At 44.8% G+C, this 27,905-nt stretch overlaps 1 protein-coding gene across 3 annotated transcripts; it reads right to left on the bottom strand.

The window, feature by feature from the left end:
* Positions 1 to 438: 438 nt before the first annotated feature.
* On the bottom strand, positions 439 to 27,491 carry LOC105020014 (neuronal membrane glycoprotein M6-b). 3 transcript variants are annotated; one of them, XM_010886648.4, is made up of 7 exons: positions 27,365 to 27,491; positions 6,600 to 6,786; positions 6,310 to 6,469; positions 5,222 to 5,390; positions 4,782 to 4,855; positions 4,383 to 4,448; positions 439 to 2,463 (listed from the first exon to the last, which is right to left on the bottom strand). In XM_010886648.4, exons 1-7 carry the CDS (start codon positions 27,366 to 27,368, stop codon positions 2,323 to 2,325), a joined length of 801 nt encoding a protein of 266 aa, XP_010884950.1. In that variant the 5' UTR covers positions 27,369 to 27,491; the 3' UTR covers positions 439 to 2,322. The 3 variants fall into 3 exon arrangements, with proteins under 3 accessions (XP_010884950.1, XP_010884948.1, XP_010884949.1); XM_010886646.5 differs by lacking the exon at positions 27,365 to 27,491 and adding an exon at positions 17,325 to 17,810; XM_010886647.3 differs by lacking the exons at positions 439 to 2,463; positions 27,365 to 27,491 and adding exons at positions 2,731 to 3,509; positions 17,325 to 17,815.
* Between the last annotated feature and the right edge of the window lie 414 nt (positions 27,492 to 27,905).

The following is a 27,905-nucleotide window of genomic DNA, read 5'->3' as shown; positions in this document are numbered from 1 at the left end:
GACCAAGCGGCAAAGCACGTGCTGTACTATATCACACAACACACCTCAATATAGTCCTTTTTCCAGTATTTAGACATTTGCACACGTGGACAATACTGACATGCTTTTTCATATGAAAGTTAAAAGAATCGTTTCACTGGTTTGAAGGTAACTAGTCAATGATTTTTAGAATACATAGTGATGATTAAACCATAGTTGAGAACTAAAATCAATATGAACATTCCTGACTGGTTATTTCTGTACATTGTAAACATCCATACAGTATTTGTTCATAAAACAGGCCAAAGACCGACAGTTTGAAAGACACTTTCATGTGTCTTGCCATAATCAAATAACCACAGAAGTTCCATAAATTCAAAGTCAAGTTATTCATGATCTTAGCACAGGGAACAATTCAGCTGCCTAAAACTGATAAAAACATTGAAAACCATTTTTGAATTTTTTTTTTTCTTCACAAAATGTTTACAATACAAGCATCACTGTCAGCCGTTATTCCTCTGCATTTGCTTGCTTCTCACAACAAACCGTTTTCAAGATTTAACATTACAACTATATCAGATGCAGGACTTGTAATTGGATGCTAAACATACTGTATACTCCATTGGGAACATTTACATATTTTTAATCGAGGGTAAAATAGGATGGTGAAACACTGACCGTGCTTTCCACTTTCGGGAGGTTGTCATTCGGTTAAACTGAATTTTTAGGCTGGTCCATATATTTACAGGTGAACTTCACACCTAAAGGGTGGACGTGTCTTGGGCAAAGTGAGAGACCCTTTAAAGTTCAGTGAATTAATTGAATCCAAAAACTGCGATGGGACAGACGGCCTCCTTCACAGTTGTCCACCGCGAACAAGCGTCAGACTTTTATGTTTGCTGTGACTAAAGCTGTGGTCTTTCCTAGCTAAACCGGTGTGTGCTTAATCAGTGAAGTGTTAGCCTGGTCCCAGGTCTGCTTGTACTGTTGTGCCTCCTACGCTCATCGTAATGCCAAACATAGAAACTCTACAGCAATAACAGATCTGGGATCAGGTGGCGTGGTTTCTTTTGGTTTTTATCACCTGAGGTATGTATAATGTATCACTATCTTTCAGAACAACCCAATCTGGCCAAGAGGGTTTGTTTGTCCGGTGGATTTAATAGCAAGGCTGTGACACGGAAAGCTCGCGATTCAGAGCTAGGTTGAGATCCACAAGCCTGTTCCTGCGTCAAAAAGGTCTCACCAATTTCTACAATGACCGTAACAAGACTGGGACCATGGAAATTGGCAAGACGGCACATGCGGCCATGCGACCAGGCTAAAGGGTCACCTAGAGGTCAAAGCCTTGAGTCAGACCTGCCGATGGCTGCTGACAGAACTGTGGCTTTGCACGGGCGGTCACAGCGCAGAGCGTGTGTCAAATCGGTTCACGGCCACAGCGCATGCTTTCTCCTCGTGACAACATGAAGAGTTGCTCAACGGAACTGGCTGGAGTTGTAACATTATAACGTGTTTTCTAAGGGGGTCTTCTATGATAGGCACCCTGAGCTGCTGTTTAGGTGATGTATGCACGGGACAGGTGTACGTTTTACTCCTCTATTTTTAACAGTGAAACGTATCACGCATTAACACAATAAAAAAAAAATCGTCTGAGGAGGGATAAGATAACCGAAGGAGCAAAATGTCGGTGATAAGAGATAAATAGAATAATAAATAGTAAACCTGGTGTACTTCGAAGTAGCATTAAAAAAACAACAGACATTCATACATACACATTCGCACAATATATTAATATATATATATTTTTTATATATATATATATATATATATATATAAAACACCAAAGAAATGGAGGAGGATTTGTGGCACACTTCCTCTGGAGTTAGTGCAGACAGTGACCCTGTTGTCAGTCAGTTATTGGGAGCTGTGTTAGTGCTGTGCTTGGCTCGGAGCTGTCAAATGTGACAGCAAGGTCTTGCCGTGTTGCTTTCCAATCGGGAGCAGAGGTTTGCAAACAAGAAGAGGTTTACCGCCCAATCGGAGCTCTCACAATAGAAACCTGCCTTTTCCATTTTGCAGAAAATATTTGCTCCCGTTTGGACAGAAGACCCTGTTTCGGAGTTAAGAAAAGTGATCACAACTCAGACACTCACATACGTTGTCCATTGCTGTCAATGGAGGACGAGGTGCAAACATTTGAGCTGAGCGCACAGATCTCAGGTCAGAATACTACCCATATTGACCAAGCCTCGGGCATGGGTTATAATCTGAAGGGGAGGGGGGAGAGAGGGGGGGGGTTATTCATGAGGAGGCGGCATGGGTCGGGTACTTGGCCGGTTCTTATGAGTAAGAGGAGTTGAGGCCCTCCTTGGACGTGCCCTCCTCCACGTCATCCTTGGTCTTGATGTCCTGGTACTCGTGCTGGGAGCAGGCGCTCCTCAGGTAAGCCCAGTTCGCGGAGAGTATCATCAGGTAGTGAATCTGTGGAAAAGGGGGGAGGGTGCAGAGTGTAGGAGGGAGGGGAAGTGCAGAGGATGGTGGCCAACGAGAGGATTAGTCAATCGAAGCAAGCTACATTAAAACTACTGTAAAAGTGAATTATCTACCACATGACATACAACATGAATTGGCATTTCTACTGGTCAATTATTTGCCGGTTAGGCTGGCTGTTAGTATTATTACATTACAGGAAACAAATGCCATTTTCTCAGAAGAGTCACTATCCAGAAAGGAGAGAATGATGCCATGTCTTTCCTTCACATTTTCTGTTTATTTTCTACAACATGTTTCATCATTGTTTCATAACTAAGATCACAAGAAGAGACTAGACTGAAAAGATGAAAAAAATTACTAACTTCAAACTAGACAGTCAAAACACACAGGGAAACACACGAGGAAACAGTATATTTCTCATAAAAAAAATAACTGAAGCTAGAAACCGCAACACAAGTATTCCCTTGTCATACTGGCACTTAATCTTCATGAACTATCCATGTGGCTGTATTGCTGTAACTATGACACCGACCAGGCCTGGTGCTACCCTGCTGTTCTGCACTGCTACTGTAGTGGACCGGGATGTTCTGTGCACATATCCTGTAGTGGACCAGTATGTTCTGGACACATATCCTGTAGTGGACCGGTATGTTCTAGACACATATCCTGGCTGGAGGGAGAGCATGGAAAGACCTTCGCCAGGTTTGCTAATCATGCCACCCTTAAGCCTGGTTTAAAGGCATGTGTGGCGACCTGGTTTGGAGCAAAGGCAGGTAGATGTACGAGTGTTACGCAAACATTCCTTTACATTTCTCTACACGCTACACACACTCCTATCCACTCTCTCTCTCTGTCTGTGTTTAAATTTTTTTTAACTATCTTTTTATTTTAATCTACTCCATGTCTCTCGTCGTTTTCATTCTCTTCTCTCATTTTCTCTAATATGGCTCAGAGAACTTGTCAGGGCGGCGGTTGCCGTGGCTCATAAACTTGAGAATGGCATAGTTATATGTGGCGGCCATCATGTAGATGAGCTGGGAGGGAGAGACGAAGACAAACCTGGATGAGAAACACATTCGATGACCAGGAGGCCTTGTGGGTGGCCACAGTTGTTCTTGACTGGGTCTATCTAGATGGTGCAGTGCTGTTTTACATTGAGTATTGATTAATGTAGCCACAAGTTTGATTGCCACAGTTACCAAACGGCCACAGGTTTGACTGAGGTGATACCAAACAGCCAAATGTACTGCACCTGAAAGTCACATTTCACACCCACCGATGTCTGAGTTTGGTACAGTAGCTGAAACATATTGAGCAACTTCATAATTCGCTGCTATGTTATGATCTGGTGGGTCTATACAGGTCTATTTACAGTGGGGGGAACAAGTATTTCATACACTGCCGATTTTGCAGGTTTTCCTACTTACAAAGCATTTAGAGGTCTGACATTTTTATCATAGGTTCACTTCAACTGTGAGAGACGGAATCTAAAATCAAAAATCCAGAAAATCACATTGTATGATTTTTAAGTAATTAATTTGCACTTTATTGGAAAGTGATTTTCTGGATTTTTGTTTTAGATTCTGTCACTCACAGTTGAAGTGTACCTATGATAAAAATTACAGACTTCTACATGCTTTGTAAGTGGGAAAACCTGCAAAATCGGCAGTGTATCAAATACTCCCCACTATATGTCATCTTTGGGGCATAACACATGTTGGCCAGAGACTTGGGAAGCCGAGCAAATTCTTGTCATTCAGGAGCTCTTTTCTATGGCCCATCTCCGTGTGTCCAGCCTGAGACTATAAGACCACGTCAGAGCCATGAAGTGTGGAGGATGGATTACCATGGCAACAGATCAGCGTGCCATGGCAACGCATGCAAATTTTTCTAACACAGTAGCTTACCAATGCAATGAGTGTGGCCCCAGCTCCGGCACAGGCAACAATGTACAGGTGGAAAGACAGGTAGAACTGGAAAAACATGGAGACAGATCTCTGGTCAGTTATGTAACGGATCTTACAGTCTTTTAAACTGCTGTCCTTTTCACTATCCATGAACCGTTTCAAGATCCATTTCACTACACTAAATACCTATACAGAACCATCTGCAGACCGTTTTTATATGTTTTCTTAGGTTGTTTCACTTAAGTTTTTGACCACTGTATTCTCTCTAAGGCAATGCATTTGAAGGTTTATCTCACATGCCTACGATACGAGGTTCATGTCGTATGAGGTTCACAGGATATTCCTGTGATTCATACGATGCACACAAAGCTTTAAAGGAAGATGAGGGGCCAATCTCACTTCGCTGCTGCTGCAGATGTCCCCTAGGATGGATCCACAGGCTTTGCCCGGTGTCGCGGTCCATGGGATAACACCTGGAGGACCGTAAACAAAAGAATAGGTGAGATATGTGCTTCTCAAAAGCAGGGAGACCCAGTTCGCTTGTGCGGTATTCTGTACGGTGGAATAAAACACATTCACCCACCTAGCTAAACAGTAAATGTTTACGCATCCTCTGATTGTAACACACGGTCATCATCCTGTAAAATCGACTGTTAAATAGGGCTGTATGTATACCTGGCATGTATTGTGTAGACATACACAGATAAATACAGATAGATCGGTATATATTGCGCAGATAGAATAAATCTAGTATAGATTGAGCAGATAGAGACAATGAAAGGCCTGGGTATCACACCCTCAGTGTGCTGGGATGTGTGTGTTCCCGGAGTGACACTCACCATACTGCCGGACGTCCACACAGATGGAGTCAGGATCGGTGATGTTGGCCATGGGGGACTTCATGGCGGCACAGGTGGTCCACATGTTGTAGAAGAGGAAGACGGGGATGGCAGAGAAGCCAAAGATCCCCAGGAAGGCCAGGCCCAGGATGTAGGTCAGGAACACAAACTGACGCAGGCAGACAGCGGTGTTAGAGACGTCGTCACCACGAGCTGTACACGTATTCGAGGATTACACGTAACCACGATAGTCGTTACTGGTATTCGACGGAACAGTCCTTTAACCACGCCTGTCGTTACTGGTATTCGACAGAACAGTCCTTTAACCATGCCTGTCGTTACTGGTATTCGAAAGAACAGTCCTTTAAGCCCACCGGTCGTTACTGGTATTCGACAGAACAGTCCTTTAACCACGCTTGTTGTTACTGGTATTCAACAGAACAGTCCTTAACAACGCCTGTCATTACTGGTATTCGACAGAACAGTCATTAAACCACGACTGTCGTTACTGGTATTCGACAGAACAGTCCTTTAACCACACCTGTCTTTACTGGTATTCGACAGAACAGTCCTTTAACCACACCTGTCTTTACTGGTATTCGACAGAACAGTCCTTTAACCACACCTGTCTTTACTGGTATTCGACAGAACAGTCCTTTAACCACACCTGTCTTTACTGGTATTCGACAGAACAGTCCTTTAACCACACCTGTCTTTACTGGTATTCGACAGAACAGTCATTAAACCACGACTGTCATTCCATTCATATCTACAGCCATAACCTAATGTTATTTTAACCACCATTATCATCGTGGTCATCATCGTCATCCACATGGTCCCAATGACACATCTCTGTACATTTAGGACGAAGAACATGTCAGCCGACGTTAGACTGACGACACCCAGGAGAACACAGGCCTCCCATACAAGCCTTAGAAGTCTTCCCCGGGCTGATGTTACTGGACATCTGCAGCAATTACACTAATCAGGGTACAGAGGACAAACTGTGCCAGTGTTAGCCTCCAGGGCTCAGTGTGTGTGTGTGTGTTCACAAGGGCAACGTCGGCACGGGTCTCCCGGCATCTCACCGTGGCCGTGATGCAGCGTCCACACACGGTGGTTTTGAACTCGCTCTGGAGCTCTTTCTTGACGGCGCTGGTGGTGTAGAAGCCCTCGGCCAGCAGGACGATCCCGTACACGGCGAAGAACGAGGCGATGCCGTAGATGGTGTACTGCATGATCTGGACCCTGTGCCGAGAAACACCGGGGCATCAGGAGGGGAGAGCCTGAGGGGCGCGGCGCCACGGCACGCGGAGAGGAGATGCGTTTTAACACACACACACACACACACACACACACACACACGTGCATTACTCACACGGCCGTGAGGGTGGCGTGGTCACTGGTGATCCGCGAGAAGTGGTTCTCCAGCATGGTCAGTGTGCCGGTAAGCGCGACGTGGCCACACCCACAGAAGAGCGCCACGCCCGAGAAGCACAGGATGGTGGCCACCAGGGAGGCGTAGGGCACTCCGCCCAGACACTTGATGCAGCATTCGAAGCAACCTGCCGGGGGTGGGGGGGGTGGGGGGGGGGGCAGACAGAGAGCTACTTAGAGGCAGGGGAGGATTTCCCAGCTGTGTCAGCCAATAACGCGGCGCACGTCTTCATTACGCACGATTCATTTCCTGGACGGCAGCTGTGACTGTTTGATTCGAGTTCGGCGGCGCCAGTAAAATCTGACCGACAGAGGAATGTATTGGTGTTCTTGCATTCTCGCGGCGCCCTCTTGCGTCAACTCCAAAGGGCCACGGTGTGGCTTTACTTCAGCGTCTCGACTTTCCCGGTTACATATTACCTAGCCCACCGTTCCGTCTGTGGCCTTCCGGCCTCTGAAGAGAAACCCTCACCAATCCCTTTTGATGGACGCCATTAATAACACCGGGTCCAATAAAAAAGAAAAAGGCTATTGGCAACTATCAGACTGTCACCACAGATTTCTGGGCCGCCAGCGAACACAACTGGGTCGTATACCGAACGTATTGTAAAGAAACGGACGGAAACCAGGAGTGCGGAAGACCAGATCCCCTAACGTGAATTCTTTACAGAGCATCAGCCAGGAGAAATGCGCACCAGTGGTAACAAAACACAGGTTTAACGCCGGTGCTGACCATTAACATATAATGATTACATACATGACCGATTTTCAGTCTACAGACCACAGGTTTAGCACAGGTGTGACGCGGATCACCTGGTTAGGCTTTAATTAAGAATACACTGTAATATGGCAAGGGAATGAGTTCTGCACTTGGCCTGATATCTCCCTTGGTTTTCCAGGGAATCTATTTATTTTCTTTCAAGACCATTCTATCTTAACCACGCACCGTGGCGAGCTCACAAAGGATTACGGCCAGAGCTGTGAAGACGGACCGTTGGGGAAGAGGATGGGAAATCTGAAGGCTGGCAGCACTACTGGTTCCTCGGGGTTGGAGGTAACCGCAGTGATGTCAGAGGACGGGAGACAGAATGAAAGGATGGGGGAGAAAAAAAACCAAAGAGAAAAAAACACATTAACTTGAAGACAAGTGTTGAGGCTTATATAACTGCCTGTTATAAATAGCTTGGTTGCCGCGAACGTGCAAAGTTACTTTGGGGGAGAAGAATTGCACTCTCTTGCATGTGCCACTTAGCTGTTTCCATGACAACGTGCTCCAATTGGCATGTCTCACACTTCACAATTACAGATGCTGGAATTTCTTCAAGAGTGACACGACCTTTACAGGTAGTTCTCCAAATGTTTAATAAGTATGTTTGCTATTTTGCAAGCAGTTTCTCTTCGTTCGGTAGACGAGGCTTGGAATACGACTGAAAAGAAAAGGGGCCTGGCCTATTTAGTTTCTTTCGTAATGGGAAACAGAGGTGGCTGTTAATCGCGTCCCATAATATGGTCAACCATTAGTGAATCATTGAGTGTTGCTTTCAGCAGTCCACACGACCACTCACATGGCTACGCATGGACTTCACTGTCACCCCTTTGTGACAGGCACTGATAGAGTGATTACGTTGTATGCATACTAACAGCAATACTAGCTGGACCCACAGCGATAAGCACTAATCCGGAAAATACACTTGCTGAGCAAGAAGCTGAGACTCCGGGATGAGTCGTCAGTTAGTTGCATAAGAGCACAGAGACCAAGCAAGTGTTGTATAACAGATCTGTATTCCATTAATGTTAATGAAGTAACAATGTGTTAGGGGGGACAACTCTCGATAATCCAACACTAGTCAAGAGTGACTATCCTGTTTTCAACTTACAGACTCTATTTGCATAGAGCGAATCTACGGCAGCCTTTCTCAAACCCCGGTCCGCGGTCTGGCGCTGGTCCGTCTAGGAATCCATAGCAGTTATCATACAGAGTGCTTTCCATTTCACTTCTGCAAATTTAACTCTAGCTTTTGAAATGTTTGAGCTATTAGCTGCTTCCATTCATAACTCACAATCACAATATACCTCTCAGGAACACGTATGTGTCTAAAGGTAACACGGTCGCAGAAACTAAAAAGCTGTAGTCTGAACAGCTCTCCTCCCAGGTGGACTTCTTGCTAATGCACAGTTTGCTTTGCAAGTACAGGCGATATATGAATTGCACAGGATATATGAATTACAGTAACATCCAATTTAGCTTTAATGTTAGCCAATGAGTAACGTTAGCCAGCTGGTTTTCAGAACATTTTTTAATCTAATTTGATACCTAAGATCCCACCTAGTAAACAGAAATTCACTGATAATCTTTCAGTTGGTGAAATTAGCCAGCAAATTGCAAGCAATTAGCAAGACCAGAATTCTAGGTCAAATCAGAGAGTAGTTGCTCTTTAAGCTCAGTTTTTTTTTTTCCAAACAGAACTAGACAACAACTAACCCTATCCCTTTGTAGTAAACTTTTTCAAGCTAATTGATAGAAACTAGCCACTTGTGAAAGCATTCATTAAAAGGATGTTGGTTGGATGTAGGACAGTGCTGTTGGGTACTATCAATATGGAATGACAGGTTTTGTTGCTCCCCGAGAGTGGTTCCCCCCAAGGAAAATAAACGGTCCACTTTCTGCTTTAAACGATGCAGTAAAAACACTCCAATAGGTTGGTCAATATGGGCCAAACAGGTTGAACCCCTTGCCCCCACCCCCAGTCAAATCGAATGCTTCAGACCTCCACCTGGTTGCTCTGAAACTCCAGGCCTGCAGCTGGGACCGCCAGCCTGCAGAACAGGGCATTTATCATCGCAGTTAACGTGGACTAATGGGAAACAGGCAGGCGTGAATGGAAATCAATGGCCCGTTCATTAGAGGAAAATGTTGGCAACGGCACAACGTCAAACCATCTCTCTCACTTTGCCAATCTCTCTCGCGGTTGTGAAATATGAGTCCCACATGCCCAGAAGACGCACTGAGGCCCTGTCACACTATACCTTGTCTCCATTTACTCAATTGTTCATCTCCACAAGTACACCAATTTACATATTTCAACACATGGATGTCCGAGTTAACTTCGAATTTAACAAATCACACCAAAACTCTGCAACCAATTCAAAAACTCTGCACCAAAACAAGGGTCGAGCCTTTCATTAGAATTGATCAGGTTTGGTCTTAACCATATGGGTGTGTGGTAACACATCATGCCAGGATCAAACCCCACGGCAACATCAAGGGATCTACAGGCCTCATCACAATCAATGCCAAAGTGCATGAGGCAACTGTAAGACAAAGACGCCACACAAACACAGCCAACTTGGGAAGTCGGGAAAGAAATCCCATGGCCAACTTGGGAAGTCGGGAAAGAAATCCCATGGCCAACTTGGGAAGTCGGGAAAGAAATCCCATGGCCTACTTGGGAAGTCGGGAAAGAAATCCCATGGCCTACTTGGGAAGTCGGGAAAGAAATCCCATGGCCAACTTGGGAAGTCGGGAAAGAAATCCCATGGCCAACTTGGGAAGTCGGGAAAGAAATCCCATGGCCTACTTGGGAAGTCGGGAAAGAAATCCCATGGCCTACTTGGGAAGTCGGGAAAGAAATCCCATGGCCAACTTGGGAAGTCGGGAAAGAAATCCCATGGCCTACTTGGGAAGTGGTCTCAGAACAAAATGTCAAAAAGAATATAAAGACGACTGGCATTTGCCAGACCACACCCGGGCAATGCAGACGCCATACATGGCGGAAAACTAAACAGTCTTTGAGAATAAGAACGGCATACCAACCTTAAAACACAGAGGCAATGGTATCATGGTTTGGGGGTGTCTCAAGACTGTGCATAACTAGCCCTTGCCTTTAGTAAAGTGCAGAAGAGACAATAGTGGCAAAACAGGACACTGCATTTCGTTGTAGCCTTCTTTCCGGCAAAGTGTACTTTCCGGTGAGTATATAGCAAGGCCCTCCAAAACACACTACCACCCACCGCTTTCGGTATAGTGGTTCTGCTCTCAAGGAGTTCAACCCACTGCTTCATGATGCCACGAAGGAGAAGAGTGTGGTGGGTGGGTGGGTGGGGGGTGGGGTCTAGGAGAGGAGACAGGATAGCTTGAGAGCCGAAAAACGAATAAGAGAAACGAAATCTAGGCAAGATGAAGAGAGAGAGGGAGGGATGAAATGAGCGAAAATGTGAGATGAAGTGAGGGAGAGAGAGAGAGAGAGAGAGATTTTTGGCCCAGGGCCTGCTGAATAGCGGTTGCCATGGCAGCGTGTTACCCACGACCCAGTTGAGAGGCCCAGTAGCTGACTCCATCACACATAGCGGCTCAGCGCCTCCGGGCTACCCACACATACGCAGAGCAGAAGAACGCTACCCCAGACACACAAACACCTTAGGGACGGTCAGTGAACGGGACATCGAACCGAACACACGGTCTTAAAAAGGTTCAAACAAAGTGAGGTTGAGAAGTCGCACATTACAAGAGATTCTGGAAGGTCCAAAGGGGTTGCAGAGGACACACTTTTGCTCATTCCAATTCGTTTCTCCGTTCCGGGGCTGTGCGACTACGCCCTCATCCATCATTATTTTGCCTTCAGTCAGGTAATCCAGAATTCGTTTCATCCCGTTTCGAAAATGGGTCACCCCCCTGCCAGAGAAGCCACTACAGTATCCATGCCTTCAGACGGGACCAAAGCCCGGCAAAAGAACAAACCTGTGTCCAGTTTATTATATATATGTATCTATTACAGTAGACACCAAACTTCATGTATTTCCAAAGGGATTTTCCTGCTCCAAATTATGAGTCACAGTACGACACACAATTATGAGACGTTACGAAACATTATGATAAAACATTAAAGTGGAACAGCTTAAATCATCATAACTGTATTTAAAGCAAGTCAGCAATGAATTTGTCAACTCTACATTGACTAGATTTAGAATTAAATAAATTTTGCTAATAATGACTATAGCCTAGTGAATATTTCAAGCCAGTCTGTTCTCTTGCCTCAGGGGCAATTCCAGTTAAGAAGCTCCGTCTGTATTCATTATATGACAACTTCTTCTTCCTCTTGCATTGCATTATGGGAAGATTTCCAACACAGCTGTGCATGGATCACCAAACCCAACATACATCTACACTTTTTCCACTCTGAAAAAAAAAAAAAGCATGCTTTACTAAGGCATGGGTGAAATGGAAACCTTGGCCTTCAACAGCCAATAAGAAATAAAACATTCCTGCTACAACAGGCATTGGCTTAATCGGCTTAGTTAACCAACCAATAATCTCACGCAACACCTTCTCCCACAGGTCTTGTGCAACCAAGAACCAATCGCTTTGCATTGTAGCGTTGTGGTCCAGAATCCTCAATACCACAAAAAACGCTATTACTGCTTTATTAACACACGCACATTATTACAAGTTACGTTGCTACATTGGCTTTATATCCAATGAAGGAACACTGCGTTTAGAGGAAGACGTTATTTGTTGCACACAACGTCCAACTAGAAAATGGCTTCCGCTTTGACGACAATCCCTGCCGGCTGGAGATGTGTGGTGGACTGCCACAGTGAGCAACCTGGGAACCGCTGGGTTAACGGCCCGCGCGCTTGGACGGAATGACATATCTTTTTCACCTTGCCAGCTCGGTTGCAGGTCAGAACCGCTAGGCTTTCTTACACCCATTACTGCTGAAGGCTATTAGCTGGCCTGTTCAGGCTGTACGTAATGGGCAAGCCTGGACTGGATGTAAGGCATTTACTTCCAAAACTCCCACATCCTAAACACCACTCCATTTGGGGATGTGAATCGTCGTATCTTGATAACACTTCCGGGTATTTTGGGGGGATATCGGGCCGGTACAATACAAGGATCATGTAAGGAGTAACTATTACACTTCGCTTCCATATCCAGACTGCCTTTCCCCCTGACCCTAATCTGTCTCACATCCTATAGCCGAGTCCTGCTCCACCGTGATTATGAAGGATACTAGCGCGCTATGTCAACATCTGCCAACACATGTAGCGTATAAATCCTGCTGCGACTCTCATTTGCAACTCCCTCATGTGATCAATACTTTATCCCGGCAGTGATCCCCTAACCCTCTGCCCTTACAGGAGCCAGTGGGAAACCAGGCTAAACTCCTCCAGCTGTGCAGGGGATGAGACTCCAGCCACATCATGCACTCAGTCAGACGCATTCATATATTTCATGCGTACGCATTCATATTATACACTCATAAGATTTCATATTTTACACTCATACACACGGTCATAATAATTCATATTTTACACTCATACAAACACTCATACGCATTCATATTTTACACTCATACACACACTCGTCGTACACATTCATATTTTACACCCATAAGAATTAATATTTTACACTCATACGTATTCATATTTTGCACTCACAAACACTCATACGCATTCATATTTTACACTCCTATGCATTCATATTTTACACTCACACACATACTCATACTTTACACTCATACCAATTTATTCTCCATAGAATGTCTTTTCAGTCAGTGTTCATACTAACACATCATCCTCCCCTTTGCCTTTTGCTTCTTCTACCTCTCTGGGAGGAGTCAGGCCGTCTCTTTATGATCCTGGTCGTCTCATTGTCGCCGTTAACAATGACCGGGTTAATCGGGCAGGCGGAGGTTTATGGGACGTGAGTTAAGTGGGCAGATTGGTCGTCAGTAGGCCATGGAGGAGGGCCAGGTAGACCTGCGGGAGGTTGGCATCATTGGCATCACATAGGAACAACACATGCTGTGCCAACCTGCCACTCAGTGTTATTCATTCACCCTTACTGAAGACAAAAGGAACACACAACACACTGACATGCACAATGTAATACACACTGGAAACACACTAACATACACAACATACTAATCACTAGAAACACACTGACAAACAACGTAAAACACACTGGAAACACACCAACATACACAACGTGATACACACACTGGAAACACACTGACATCCACAACGTAATACACACTGGAAACACACTAACATACACAACATACTAATCACTAGAAACACACTGACAAACAATGTAAAACACACTGGAAACACACCAACATACACAACGTGATACACACACTGGAAACCCACTGACATCCACAACGTAATACACACTGGAAACACACCAACATACACAACGTAAAACACACTGGAAACACACTGACAAACAACGTAAAACACACTGGAAACACACTGACAAACAACGTAAAACACACTGGAAACACACTGACAAACAACGTAAAACACACTGGAAACACACTGACAAACATCGTAAAACACACTGGACATGCACATAGACAAGGATCGAAGACAACAAGAGACGCCAGTCAGACATTCACACAGACAGAGTACCTATAAGTGGATACAGCCCCATTAATATAGCACCTCTGAATGTGAAACAATGAGAGCACAGGCAAACACAAACACACAGAGACACACACTCCTCATATGGAAGCTATATCCTGTGCAAATCACTGCCTTTGTGATGGCTTTCTAATGCTCCTACAACACAAAACACCTTCGGGGTGTGTTTGTTAAAGTCAGAGAGAGCTGGAGTGAGGAGAGAGGGCGATGAGAGAGATTGAGAGAGTGGATGTGAGAGTAGAAGAATGGAAATGGGGTATGACAGAGAGAGCAACAGACCGAGAGAAATGACCAAAGACCGGGTAGAACAAATTCACAGAGAAAAATATAGACAGAGGAAGACTGGAGAGAGGCATACAGAAATAGAGACAACTGACATAGAAGTGTCAAAGTGGGAATCCTGCTAAGCGAAAGCATCCCTGTAGGTCAGAGACACCCAAAATGCTAAGAGGACGCCCACCCTAACCTATGCCCCCCCCTCCTCCTCCCTCACACACACCCGATAAACAACAGTCCTCCTCACGGAGGAGGGACCTATAGCCCAGATGGATCTTTCCGGGGCCTTCTCTGGGCCGGGTGTTTCTTGTGTGGCCGGCCCCTGTGCTACCTCCCTGGCAATGGAGATGGCACCGCGCCAGCCGGGCCACTCACCGTGACATCGCTGCACATCGATACAGGTTAGTGAGATTAGCCAGCGTGGCGCAGCGTGTCTGCGGCCTCCGCTGAGCCGGAATGATGGTGAACGGCCTCCGTTTCCTAGGCCTTCACCCTTGTCCGCCGTATTGCCGCCTCGGCTAGGATGATGTAATGCCTCGCTCTGTGCCCGGCAGCCCACTTTCAGTTATGTAAGACGGCACACTAACTACCCTCTTCTGTTGCCCCACGCCAGTCCCTTTGGGGGGGGACGGGGCACGCAGGTGAACAGGCCCAGTAGCAAAGGCGGGAGCAGAAGAGGAGGAAATAGGACAGAGAAATGGAAAGAGAATAGCCAGCGTACTTCCTGTTTATCATTCCAGCAGGTCAGTCACTGTGGGGGGGGTGGGGGGGTGTATCATGTCAGGTCAGTCTCTGTAAAGTAGCACCGATGGTTCAGAGGGCAGAAAGGGATATAGCCTATACTGAGAAATGACTGGCCACATGAGATTATAATACGATTATCACGCATTTGTAATATTTTAATCCCTCTCTCTCCTCACTCTCTTTTCTCTCCCAATCTCCACTATATCTAAACTGCCTCTAAACTCCTCGAGGGCTTTGGCGGAAACAGATGGAGGGACGCCAATTTGGGCGTTCCGAATCAACGCCGACGTGGGCTCTGAGCGTGTCTGAAAAGTGGGCGTGACACATGTCAGCGGAGTTGTCTGATAGGCTGCACCGTCGAAGGGGATTTGATGCTGGGTCAAATATCTGTCAGATTACGTTTTGAATTGTGATGCACGCCTCCACGAGGTGTTGGGCCCACGAGCGTGGATTCGGTCAAATCCGCCTCCCAAGGCTCCCCGGTCGCCTTTATCCACCGCTGTTACCACGCCACTGCCGTTAGATCCCAGTTGCCGGTGAGGGTTCGACTGTTGCTGGACGCGGGCCCTTGGCACGTAGAGCACACAAGCTTCTTACATGGCAATGGGCGACGCGTCAACCATTTTATGGTTATGGACGAAGACAAACAATACCACAACCACAAAAGCCCTGTTCTCCAACTGCGGATTCCAGTCATTACTTTGTAGAGACACATACTCCGTAGGAACTTAGTGGTCCTATGAAGGTCAGTTAAGACAATTAAACACGCGAGGCGTAAAATAAGGATTATTTCTTCCTCGGCTACAGCAAGCCCCAAGAAATAGAGTATTTATACACACACACACTGTATGGATTTGGGTTAGAGGGCGGGGGCCGTCTTGTGCGCTAAATGGATGGGGACAAGCGCCATGGAAGGATCGGGCCTGTGAGGTGACAGGCTAGCCCTGAGGGACACAGCATCAGCTGCTGACAATCCAGCCCTGATTTAGAATCAGCTCTGTGCATTCAACTCCTGATTTAGAATCAGCTCTGTGCATTCAACTCCTGATTTAGAATCAGCTCTGTGCATTCAACTCCTGATTTAGAATCAGCTCTGTGCATTCAACTCCTGACCTCAAACACTGGGAGGTATACATAACAGCGTATGCCGGCTTCTGTCAGATTCAAAAGCCTGCAGCGTCCGCACTAAGGGTTTGCCTGTAACAAAATGATATTGATTATGCCATACGCTAATGGAACAGATAATGTAGACCTGATCTGATTACCGACGGGTAACACAACGGTGTTGTTTCACCCAGAATATCAAAGCTAGTGTAACTGAATCCCTATACATTCCTATACACGGCGTATTGAGTGGACCCGCCCACTGCTTTGTGGATGGACAAAGGCAACGACATCGCAACATCCAGGGGTTTAATAATAGCCTACTGTTTATTCCATAAAACGTAATGGTACATCTTATTTCTTTATTTTTATATATTTATTTTTTTACTTCTGTTAGCATATGATCTTGCAGCCTATCTATGTTAAAATAGACAGGCTATCTCCGATCCCTTATTTCCCGAGGGATGTGCTTTTTAATAAATGACACAGTCGTCAGCATACGGCGCCCTGTCGCCACCTCTAATACTATATACAATAGGCTAAATAATAAGACCCCAAAGCATCTGTACACTAATTCTACTTTTTCATAAAATCAAATGTTACAGTTGTTATCACCTTGCCCACACCGTCTTTGCAAATGGCGAAATCCCAACGAACGTAAAACGTTAAGTTGACGAGATGTCGATAGAGTTGCACCTTGACCATTACCCTACACGCACCTGAACCGACAAAACATACAAAAAAAGACAATGGCCCTCGAATTTTCTGGGACACAACCACGCAAGTAGTTAATCATTTTACAATTTTTGAAGAAGTTATTATGATAATACATGCAGCAAATCAAGCAAATTGGCATTAACTACGCTCCATAAAACCGAGTGACCAGATCTCCGTCCCCTGTCACAAACATTAATGTTACGCAATATTCGAATATTTGTAACGTCTTGCAAATTGCATATATGCTACAAAACCGTCGTTCGAGCGTGCCCACAGTGCAGCGAGGTATAAAACGCTTTTGTGTCGCGGACAGCGAAGCCATCGCAAGTAGGTTAGGCTAAACCGCAGTAAACAGTGCGGTGGAAACACGCGCTGTACCACAAAGACAACACCGTACCTTTGCTTTCTTCCCTCTCCTCTAAATTCTCCTCTGCAGTGGACTCCATGACTGGCTTTGTCCCATCCATTTGGATTTTTTCCTTTGAATACTTTTCCTTCCTGGCTTTTGGATTCTGACTTTGCTCTTACTCGCGGTCTCTCTCTCTCCCGCCGTATCTCTCTCCCTCTCTCCCTCTCTCCCTCACGTGCACTCTCTCCGCGCCTCTCTCTCCTCTTCGTCTTCCTCTCCCTAGCGAGCTTATAGCTCTTCTCTGTATATACTACAATCCCATTTCAAGACGCAAAGGTCTCGTCAGATTGGATTTTGTACAGATTAGTGGTCCCTAATGATGCCAGCTAGTGCTTTGGATCTACATCACTTGCAATCCCGCGTTGGCGATGGATAAAAAATGGAGAATTTTAGAGCGCCCAACCTACTCATGTTATAGAATGACCCCACCTCATATAGCGTCCCCCACCCGCTGTATCCCACAGGTGAAGGCTTTGTGTGCGTACTATAAGGGCAACGTTCTGTAAGGGTAAGCAGACTGCATAGGTTTGAGCACACGAATTCAAACCACACAAAAACGGACACTTAAAAATACACACGTCAAACCTCACATATGTACTTGCGCATTTGCACAGATGCGATCACACAAAAACACACACGCACACACACACACACCGCCTACTCTCCATCTGGCGATCAGAGGGCTAGAAAGAGTGGGTGATCTACTGAGAGAATTTCAAACAAGGAAGAGAGAAGAGATAGGGAGAAAATGAGATAAGCAGAAGAGGAGATACGGAGAAGAGGAGAGAAGATAGAATGAGAAGGGGAGAGACGTCGAATGGTGTGGTATGAATAGGTCTGAATGAGAGTCTGGGAGTTACAGTGGATATGAAAAGTCTACACACCCCTGTTAAAATGCCAGGTTCTTGTGATGTAAAAGAATGAGACAAAGATAAATCATGTCAGAACTTTTTCCTCCTATAAAGTGACCTATAACGTGAACAACTCAATTGAAAAACAAACTCAAATCTTTGAGTGGGGAAAATAAAAAACTCACAATAATCTGGTTGCGTAAGTGTGCACATCCTTAAACTAAAACTTTGTTGAAGCACTTTTGGATTTTATTTCAGCACTCAGGCTTTTTGGGTAGGACTCTATTAGCATGGCACATCTTGACGTGGCAATATTTGGCCACTCTTCTTTGCAAAAGCGCTCCAAATCTGTCAGATTGTGAGGACATCTCCTGTGCGCAGCCCTCTTTAGTACCCCACAGATTTTCAATTGGATTCAGGTCTGGGCTCTGTCGGGGCCATTCCAAAATTTAAATTTTCTTCTGGTGAAGCCATGCTTTTGTGGATTTGGATGTGTGATTGGGTCATTGTCATGCTGAAAGGTGAACTTCATCTTCAGGTTTCTAAGGAACGCCTGAAGGTTTTGTGCCGAAATTGCCTGGTATTTGGAACTGTTTATAATTCCCTCCACCCTGACTAAGGCCCCGGTTCCAGCTGAAGAAAAACAACCCCAAATCATGATGCTGCCACCATTATGCTTCACTGTGGGTATGGTGTTCTTTGGGTGATGTGCAGTGTTGTTTTTGTGCCAAACTTACCTTTTGGAATTATGGCCAAAAGGTTCAACCTTGGTTTCATCAGACCATAACACATTTTCCCACGTGCTTTTGGGGGACTTGATGTTTGCTTTTGCAAACTTCAGCCGGGCTTGGATGTTTTTCTTTGTAAGAAAAGGCTTCTGACTTGCCACCCTACCCCATAGCCCATTCATATGAAGAATACGGTTGACTGTTGTCACATGTAGCACACAGCCAGTACTTGCCAGAAATTCCTGCAGTTCCTTTAATGTTGCTGTAGGCCTCCCTGACCAGTTTTCTTCTTGTGTTTTCATAAATTTTGGAGGGACGTCCAGTTCTTGGTAATGTCTCTGTTGTGCCATATTTTCTCCACTTGATGATGACTGTCTTCACAGTGTTCCATGGTATATCTAATACTTTGGAAATTCTTTTGTACCCTATTCCTGACATATCTTTCAATAATACGATCCCTCTGATGCTCTGGGAGCTTTCTGCGGACCATGGCTTTTCCTCTGAGATGCAACTTAGAAAATGTCAGTTCTGGAAAGCGCCTTCATGGTGGGATGGTTCCAGACTGTCCCACCCTGACAAATAAAATAAACACTTATCACTGGGGAAATAATCTGAAAATAACTAAAAATATATGTTTAGAACTAATTTGTCCCGCAGCATTTTATCGCATTGTTGTTCACCTTGTTTTCTAATAATATACACATCCTCAAACAAAGGGACGCCATCTGCCCTGAATCCTCTTAAATAAGGTATTAATTCTGGTGCATAAGGCCTAATACAGCTCAAAACGCATGCTGTCTAGCGGGACAAAGCCTGGTGATCTAGGAGCCGTGGCAACACACAGCTGTCCAGGAAAGGAGTCTTCAGAAAACACGTCTTTCAGAAGGCCGTTAGGAGTCAGCACACTTCAATTTTCACATGCCAGGGTCCGATAGATGCAGCCTAAAATCTTGAGATGGAGGCTCGGGGGAGGATATAAGATCTGAGCACGGATAACGACATGTCCACCTCTAGCTATACTCCTTGCGGATCAATATTGCCGCAATCAGAGACAGACGCATATATGTGCGCAGACTCATGCGCCCCCACAATCACACATAAACACACACCCACACACACACATACGCCAATCATTTTAATTCCTAGGCAACATCACCTGCCACAACCTCTGGTGGAAAGGCAATAACACAACGATCTCCAAGCAAGCCTCTCAACAGATCTACAGAACCCCTCAAAGACCTATTCTCGGACGACAGAGTGTGCAGGCAGGATGACTGATGACTCGTCCCACCACAGTCATCCCTTTCCAACAGGCGGGCAGGACAGACTGAGGGTCAATTATGACCAAATAAATGCGGCCACCTGAACTAACAGTGTGTTTCCTCTACTGTGGCCCTAAGCAATTGGCCTTCTGTCAAATAAAAAAGACTTATAAGGCTTTGCTCACCACATTAAGATGCATCACACAGCGTTAAAAACTCTTTTCATCTCTCGGTATACAGAAATATCATACTGTTACTGTGAATCCATGTATATTATATATTCACCACTCACATCTCAATATCTCACCAACCATTTGTATAGAATTGTAATTGTTTTCTTTGTGTATTCACTCTTTTCAAAGATATAAACTTCAACTTCAATTTTCAAAGATTTTCATGACTTACAGTTCATATAGAAAAACAGCTGATTCAAATAAAGTAATTAGGTCCTTATCTATGTATTTCACATTCATCTGATTTTTTTTTTTACTTTCCATGTTGAGTTTATATTTTTTGTTCGGTACACATGCAATTATAGACGGTTCAGATTCTGAAACTCTCCAAGTCAATGGTCTCCCAAGGCGAAGCAAACTGCAAACCTGCTGTGTGAAACTCAAGGTCCATTTCCCCTGACATTCAACAATCCCACATGCTGGGTCACAGATTAAGTACTAGAAGATGAAACACAGTGGCCCTGGCACTCTCTACTGCTCTCGCACACACGAGAACACAGAACACACACACACACACACACACAAACATATAACACATAAAATACACACATGGGCACACACACGTGCAAAAACTCTGAGGTTCATATCCAATCTGTCGGATCGGGTTAGAACGGGTTATGCCGATGCAGTTCATCCTCAAACAAACTCTTCTGCAGAAGGAGACAGGCAACATTTTACTTAGGTCAAGTGGAGTGGCTATCAGTCGTAAAAACAGAATCTCCTAACAGTGTCATAACAAACACTGCTGTTCTAGTTGGGGGTGAAATGGGGGGGGGGGTTCAAAAGCCTGGGATATAATCCTCTCTAGCCACATGACCAAAAGCCTTCATCCTATATAGGCTACTGACTGTTTTAGCCACCAAGCGGTAGGAGGAGAGCTCTGGACAGCAGGCCATATCAATCTCTCACTCTGTCTTCCTTGCTCGCTCACTCAAATGGAATATATCAACAGTACAGCTAATAACGCTTCCCAGTGACAGTGGTAGTGTGCCCCGTGAACAGATTCTGACCGACTCTCACTCATCAGAATATGTCCTCCAAAAACAATGGAACCCTATGGAACACAGCCTCAAAATCCTCAGAGGACCATCAGATGACCCCAAAAGCTCACACACAGAAAAAAAAAAAAGTCTGGATGTCAATTAGGGAGGGGGACTGAGTCGCCTGTCTTCCCTGGTTACCGTGGCACCGGGGAGAAACTGGAGCTGCTGAAGCCACAATGAGGTCCCAGTAATGAGGTCATTACGGCTCTTTTATCCCCCTCCTATGTGGACTTAATGTGGAGACAGGGACGGTCTGGACTCCCATTGAGGTCTCTGGAAACAACACTGTAATTATGTCCTCCAATGCTGTCTCACTCCCAAGCAACTCTCATTTGAAAATCAGTGTACAGGACTGAACAAACAATTTAAATATGTTCACGTGAATCTGAGAGGGCAAACTGGATCAGTTGGATTCAATCTTTTCCAACGAGTCAGCTTGACTACAGGCAAACACAGTGGGCATCTACAACCCCGTTTACAAAAGAGTTGAGACACCGTCTAAAATGCAAATAAAAACAGAATGCAATGACGGGCAAATCCTTTAATCCTTATATCAAATTGAAAACAGTACAAAGACAACGAGTCAAATGTTGAAACTGGGAAATTGTATTGTTTTTGGAAAGTACATGCCCATTTTGAATTTCATGCCAGCAACACGTTTCAAGAATGTTGGGCCAGGGGCGTGTTTACCACTGTGTTAAATCACCTTTTCTTTTAACAACACTCTGTAAGTGTTTGGGCACTGAGGAGACCGATTGCTATAGTTTTGAAAGTGAAATGCTTCCCATTCTTGCTTGATATAGGATTTCAGCTGCTCAACAGTTCATTTCATTAACGCGCCAAATGTTTGTAATGGGTGACAGGTCTAGACTGGAGGCCTGCTTTACTACAGAGCCATGCTCTTGTAATGCTATTGTAGAATGTAGTTTGGCATTGTCCTGCTGAAATAAGCAAGGTCTTCCCTGAAAAAGACTGTCTGGATGGGAGAATATGTTGCTCCAAAACCTGTATATTTTGTCCTTCACGGACGTGCAAGTCACCCATGACATGTGCACTAATGCACCCCCACATCATCACAGAAGCTGGCTTTTGAACTGTGTACTGATAACAAGCCAGATGGTCCTTTTCCTCTTTAGCCTGGAGGACGCAGCGTCGATGATTCCCAAAAATAATTTCACATTTTTATTTGTCAGACCACAGGACAGTTTTCCACTTTACCTCAGTCCATCTTAAATGAGCTTTGGCCCAGAGAAGATGCAGGCGTTTCTGGATCTTATTTATATGTGGTTTCGTCTTTGCATGGTAGAGTTTTAACTTGCATTTGTGGATGCTGTAACATACTGTGTTCACAGACAATGGTTTTCAGAAGTGTTCCTGAGCCCATGCAATGATCTGATCGGAATCGTGTCTGTTTTTAATGCAATGCCACCTGAGGGCCCGAAGATCACAGCCATCCAATATTGGTTTTCGGCCTTGTCCCTTGCGTAGAGATTTCTCCGGATTTTCTGAATCTTTTAATGATATTATGTACCAAAGAAGATGAGATCCCCAAACTCTGTAATTTTATTTAGAGAAACATTATTCTCAAATTGTTGCACTATTTGCCTGCGCAGTTTTTCACAGAGTGGTGAACCCTTCCCCATCTTTACTTCTGAAAGACTGATCCTCTCTGGGATGCTCTTTTTTTCTCTCTGTTTCCGATCTGTTGCCCGGCCCGTTTAAAAAAAAAATTTGTTGCTGGCATCATATTCAAAATGGGCATATATTTTTCAAGAATATTTCTCATTTTCAACATTTGATATGTTGTCTTTGTACTATTGTCTATGGTTTAATTTAATTGCATATCATAACATTCTGTTTTTATTTCCATTTGAAACAGCGTCCCAAAATGTTTGGGAACGAGGTTCTAGGAAGTTAAGGACGGTTGATTTCTACGGATCTTCTGTGTCCTCTTCATCAGCTGATGTCAATGAATGACGTTCAAAGAATCACACCTTTGGTCTTCTGTCTACCATTTCAGTTCACTGCATTGTCTGCAAACCACCTCCCCTGAGCTCATGGATGACCACAAAACAGAACAAACTGTCATGTTTTGTTTACGCCTCGAGCTGCCTTGGTCTCCCTGGCTCTCAGAGTTATTTAAAGCATTTGAAGACCCACTCCACTCCACAGCTTTTGAGCATAAAACAAAAGGATAGAAAACAAGTGTCCAACCCTGGAGCCATTAGTACACATGGGATAGTGTACAATACTAGTGAAACATATAGGGTGCATACTATGCACTAGTGTGCACTATTTATGGATTAGGTCCATATTAGTGCACTATATAGGGTATATGATGTCATAGTAGTGCACAATTTATGGGACAGGTCTATATTAGTGCACTGCATAGAGGGTATATGATGTCATAGTAGTGCACTATTTATAGAATAGGTCTATATTAGTGCACTATATATGGTATGTCATAGTAGTGCACTATTTATGGGACAGGTCTATATTAGCGCACTGCATAGAGGGTATATGATGTCATAGTAGTGCACTATTTATGGAATAGGTCTATATTAGTGCACTATATATGGTATATTATGTCATTGTAATGCACTATTTACAGAATATATGATGTCATAGTAGTGCACTATTTATGGAATAGGTCTATATTAGTGCACTATATATGGTATATTATGTCATAGTAGTGCACTATTTATGGAATAGGTCTATATTAGTGCACTCTATAGGGTATTTGATGTCATAGTAATGCACTATTTACAGAATAGGTCTATATTAGTGCATTGTAGAGGGTATATGTCATATTAGTGCACTATTTATGAAATAGGTCCATATTAGTTCACTGGATTGGGTATATGATGTCATAATAGTGCACTATTTATGGAATATATCTATATTAGTGCACTGTAGAGGGTATATGATGTCATAGTAGGGCACTACCATAGTACTACATTAGTTAGGGAATATTGTGCCATTTGGGACACAACCACGATCTTGGACATTTCCGATGGTTCTCGTGACCCCCATTAGGTCACCCTTCTCCATCCTGTTGTTTCTTCCAGTGGGCTGCCGCTGTCTGAAATCTGAATCCTCTCTGACCTGTGGTCCAACTCAAGTACCCTTGTAGCCTGGGGCTGTGGCATCGCGATCAGTGTCGGTTTGTGTTTGTGTGTGTGTATACTCCCAGTCAAGTGATAGAGTTGTTTCATCAACACAGGAACACACACGACACACACACACACACACATTATCTCAAGCCGGAATTAAGAGCCTCCTGCTGATTCCTTATTCTAATCCAAGCCGTTTTAATGGGCTCCGTGTAAAAGGGAAATCTTGGCAGGGGGAGACCAACTGGGTGTAGCTCTCCCTAGGCTTTTCTACTACTATGTCTCCAGCCTCAAACTGAGCCCTCCACTGCCGGACCTAGGGGGTGAGGAGTGTCCTGCTCCCCTGGTTAAACGGGCCATAATCTGGGAGGATGACCCATTTTTCCGTTGGGCCACTCCCTGCCTGCTCTCGTCCCGCCCATCCGCTGCCATTCACCAAGGAGACCCCCTTGCTTCCTCTCATCAGTAACTCTCAACTTGGATTCTGGAGAGTTAATCCGTAGTAGCCAAACACATTAATATCAGTTCTTCGACGGCTCGCCTCAACTATGGACAAAACCAAACTGAGTGGGTCGATAGCCAACTCGAAGCCTTGACATGGGAAGAAAGGAGGGCAGTTTGAGCTCTCACTCCAGAGAAGCAACCTCTGTTAGGCAGGACAATACATTTCGCTTTCCCATCTTGTGCAACATCTTCCTGTCAGATCGCCCTGCCAAGCCCTCCCTCCCCACCCCCACTGTTTTATCTGACTAGGCCCGTAATCCCTCTGGCCCAGATACTGCTGGAGCTCAACATGATGTCACATCACATCCCCAAAGCGGGAACGGCCCCTCCCCAAAAAACTATGCACCTGCCCCAAACTGACACACCAACTGATTCTTTTTTTTTACAGCAATCACTTTTACAAGAGACTATATCAACTGATTTGAACAAGACAGAAGGTGCAAGACCGGGAGTCAAGTAACACACAGATGCCAAGAAAGATTAGCAAGGATGACAATGGGCATGGTCGTCAGTTTGCAAGTTTGTGTAATAGACGTCAACGTGCTGTTGCTAACAGTTTAGCTTCCTCCAGTGACAGTTCGCCTGGCCCCCACACAGGGCGCGAACTCATGTTCGGTCCTCTGTTTAGCGACAAACGTGACAACACAACTTCAGAAACAAACTGTTTGAGCAATACAAAAGGAAAATAACTTGAGACCCAACGTCATTAAATCAAGCTAGCTGCGGGGTGAGCTTTCCGTACACTTTTAACTCCGTTACACATAGCCCTTCTAAACTCACTGCACAGCGAGTTACCCACGGCCGTGGAGATGAGGGTCTGTGCTGTTGCTGCTGTAATAGTTAAGCACCTCCACTAACAGTTCGCCAGGCCCCACACAGGGCGCAAACTAGCCACACTCCTCTTCTTGAGCGTCTCCACGTGACTGGGGTGAGACCGTGCCTTTAAGCACCGGGCATACATAGACGTTGCTATGGCAACGTGTGCTCTCAACCGTCCCTCGACATTCCGTCATACGAACCGTAGAAAACAAGTGACAGGAATTGCCCTAAACGTGGCAATGGCTACCGCAGATAGATATCGTAAGGAGGTCGTGGAGATTTATTTCCAGTTAAAACTGTACACTGTTTTGCGTAACCTAACATGTGAGTGTTTGTGTGTGCGTCTGTTTGTGTGCGTGTTCAGGACGACCTTCCCCGCACTGGTCACCTTACAATGAACAATGGTCGTCTCTGTCAGGGAAGCGCCTTTGTACGCAGGCTGTGAATTAACTCAACCACTTCCAAGCCAAGGGGGAGAAAAAAGGACAGTGCAGAACAGAATTCAACAGGAGAAAGTTGAATTCAACAGGAGAAAAAAATGACAGGCCAAACCTGAAGCTACCTAGTAAACTCACACAATGAAGGGTCGGCCTGTAGATCTCTAAATCACCTATCCCCAATCCAATTAAGATCCACTTTAAAATCCACGAGGAAGGACATTGTGCTCCTATTCCCTGTGTGGTGCACTTCGATTGACAACAGAATGCAACTTAGGTAGGTTAGGCCTCCTTGGGAGCCATAACAGGACAAAGGTGACACGTGGCTTGACAGGATATAGAGACACACCTGGCTAGTCAGTCAGTGCACACTGCCGTTGCATATTGTCTCATGAAGTCATTGGACACTCATACCACACACACACATTTCACTCAGGGAAGGACATTTCACAGTTGATTGGGTTGTCACATGAACTAGATACCCAAAAGAGTGGGCTATCTGCCCAGAGCCTCCATGAAATCATTGTGGAGGTCTGGCTGAATATCCAGGGTAAATTTGATCGTTCCAAACCCAGAGACAAATCTTTACCACAAATGTGGTCTACATGGGATTATCCCAAATGTAACAGACAATAACCTATATTCAGACGCAGAAACAAGCACACACATAATTCTACTACCTCTCGAAAATGATGTAGGCCAATACGGAAAAAGATTAAATTCAGTATTATTTGTCATGTATATTTGTATTTAGGTAGAATCCGCTAAATCAGAAAATTAGAACAAATGAACAATGAGCGCTTAATTCAGATTGAATGCCTGCTATCATAATTTAAAGAGCATCTACTTCGCATCGCCTTATTGCAAAGCGATTGTAGGCTAGGTGCCTTAAATCAGCAATTCAAAAAGGCTATCCCGTTGTGCACAACAAGCAACAAAAAGCATGCACAGTACATACACAAACATGCATAGGCTATTACACATATTTTGTAGAAAAACTAAGAGAATGCATGTTAGGCTATAGAAAGTTAATGTTACCCATGTCGTTCCTCTCGTGGAACTTCAGTGCTAGGCTCAGGTGACAAAAGTTCTGCTAGATGAGAACTGTTTCGTTAAGGTTAGCAGGGCGCGCACTGAAGTACCAAATGCACCAGCACTCCCCGATGCACATATCACCTCCCCGATATCCCCTCCGTGGAGGGGAGGGGAATAGCGAGTAATGTTTCTGCTGTTCTTTAGGCATTTATTTGTCAATGTGAAAACTTTCTAAAGTGACTCACATCAATTAGAAGACTCCCAAAAGTGTGCAACTGTAGAGACTACAGAATACCTACCGACCATCAACATCTTAACGATGTACTATGTACCTTACAGTTTACCCTAACCTTAATCCTTATTCTTAAATGAACATAGCCCTACCTTCATCTATGCTTTCAACAGATAACCGTGTGCTGACCTTTAATTGAGGTCAGCACACAGAACCTGACCTCAATTAAAGTAAAATATCCACGGTTGACCTTTCGAGAAGTACACCGTGGAAACAAACGGTCGGTGGCAATCGCATTCAGCGTCTGTTAGA

Source organism: Esox lucius, chromosome 22 (genome assembly GCF_011004845.1).
Source record: "Esox lucius isolate fEsoLuc1 chromosome 22, fEsoLuc1.pri, whole genome shotgun sequence".
Lineage (NCBI taxonomy): Eukaryota > Metazoa > Chordata > Actinopteri > Esociformes > Esocidae > Esox > Esox lucius.
This window is presented reverse-complemented; position numbering and strand designations above follow the sequence as displayed.

Excerpts from the sequence above, each read along its gene's own strand:
- LOC105020014 (XM_010886646.5), bottom strand. The coding sequence starts at position 17,394 with ATGGATGGGACAAAGCCAGTCATGGAGTCCACTGCAGAGGAGAATTTA. Across the intron at positions 5,391-6,309 it reads GACGCTGCATCACGGCCACG|TTTGTGTTCCTGACCTACAT; the intron begins GTGAGATGCCGG and ends TGCCTGCGTCAG. Across the intron at positions 4,856-5,221 it reads TGTGGACGTCCGGCAGTATG|GTGTTATCCCATGGACCGCG; the intron begins GTGAGTGTCACT and ends ACGGTCCTCCAG.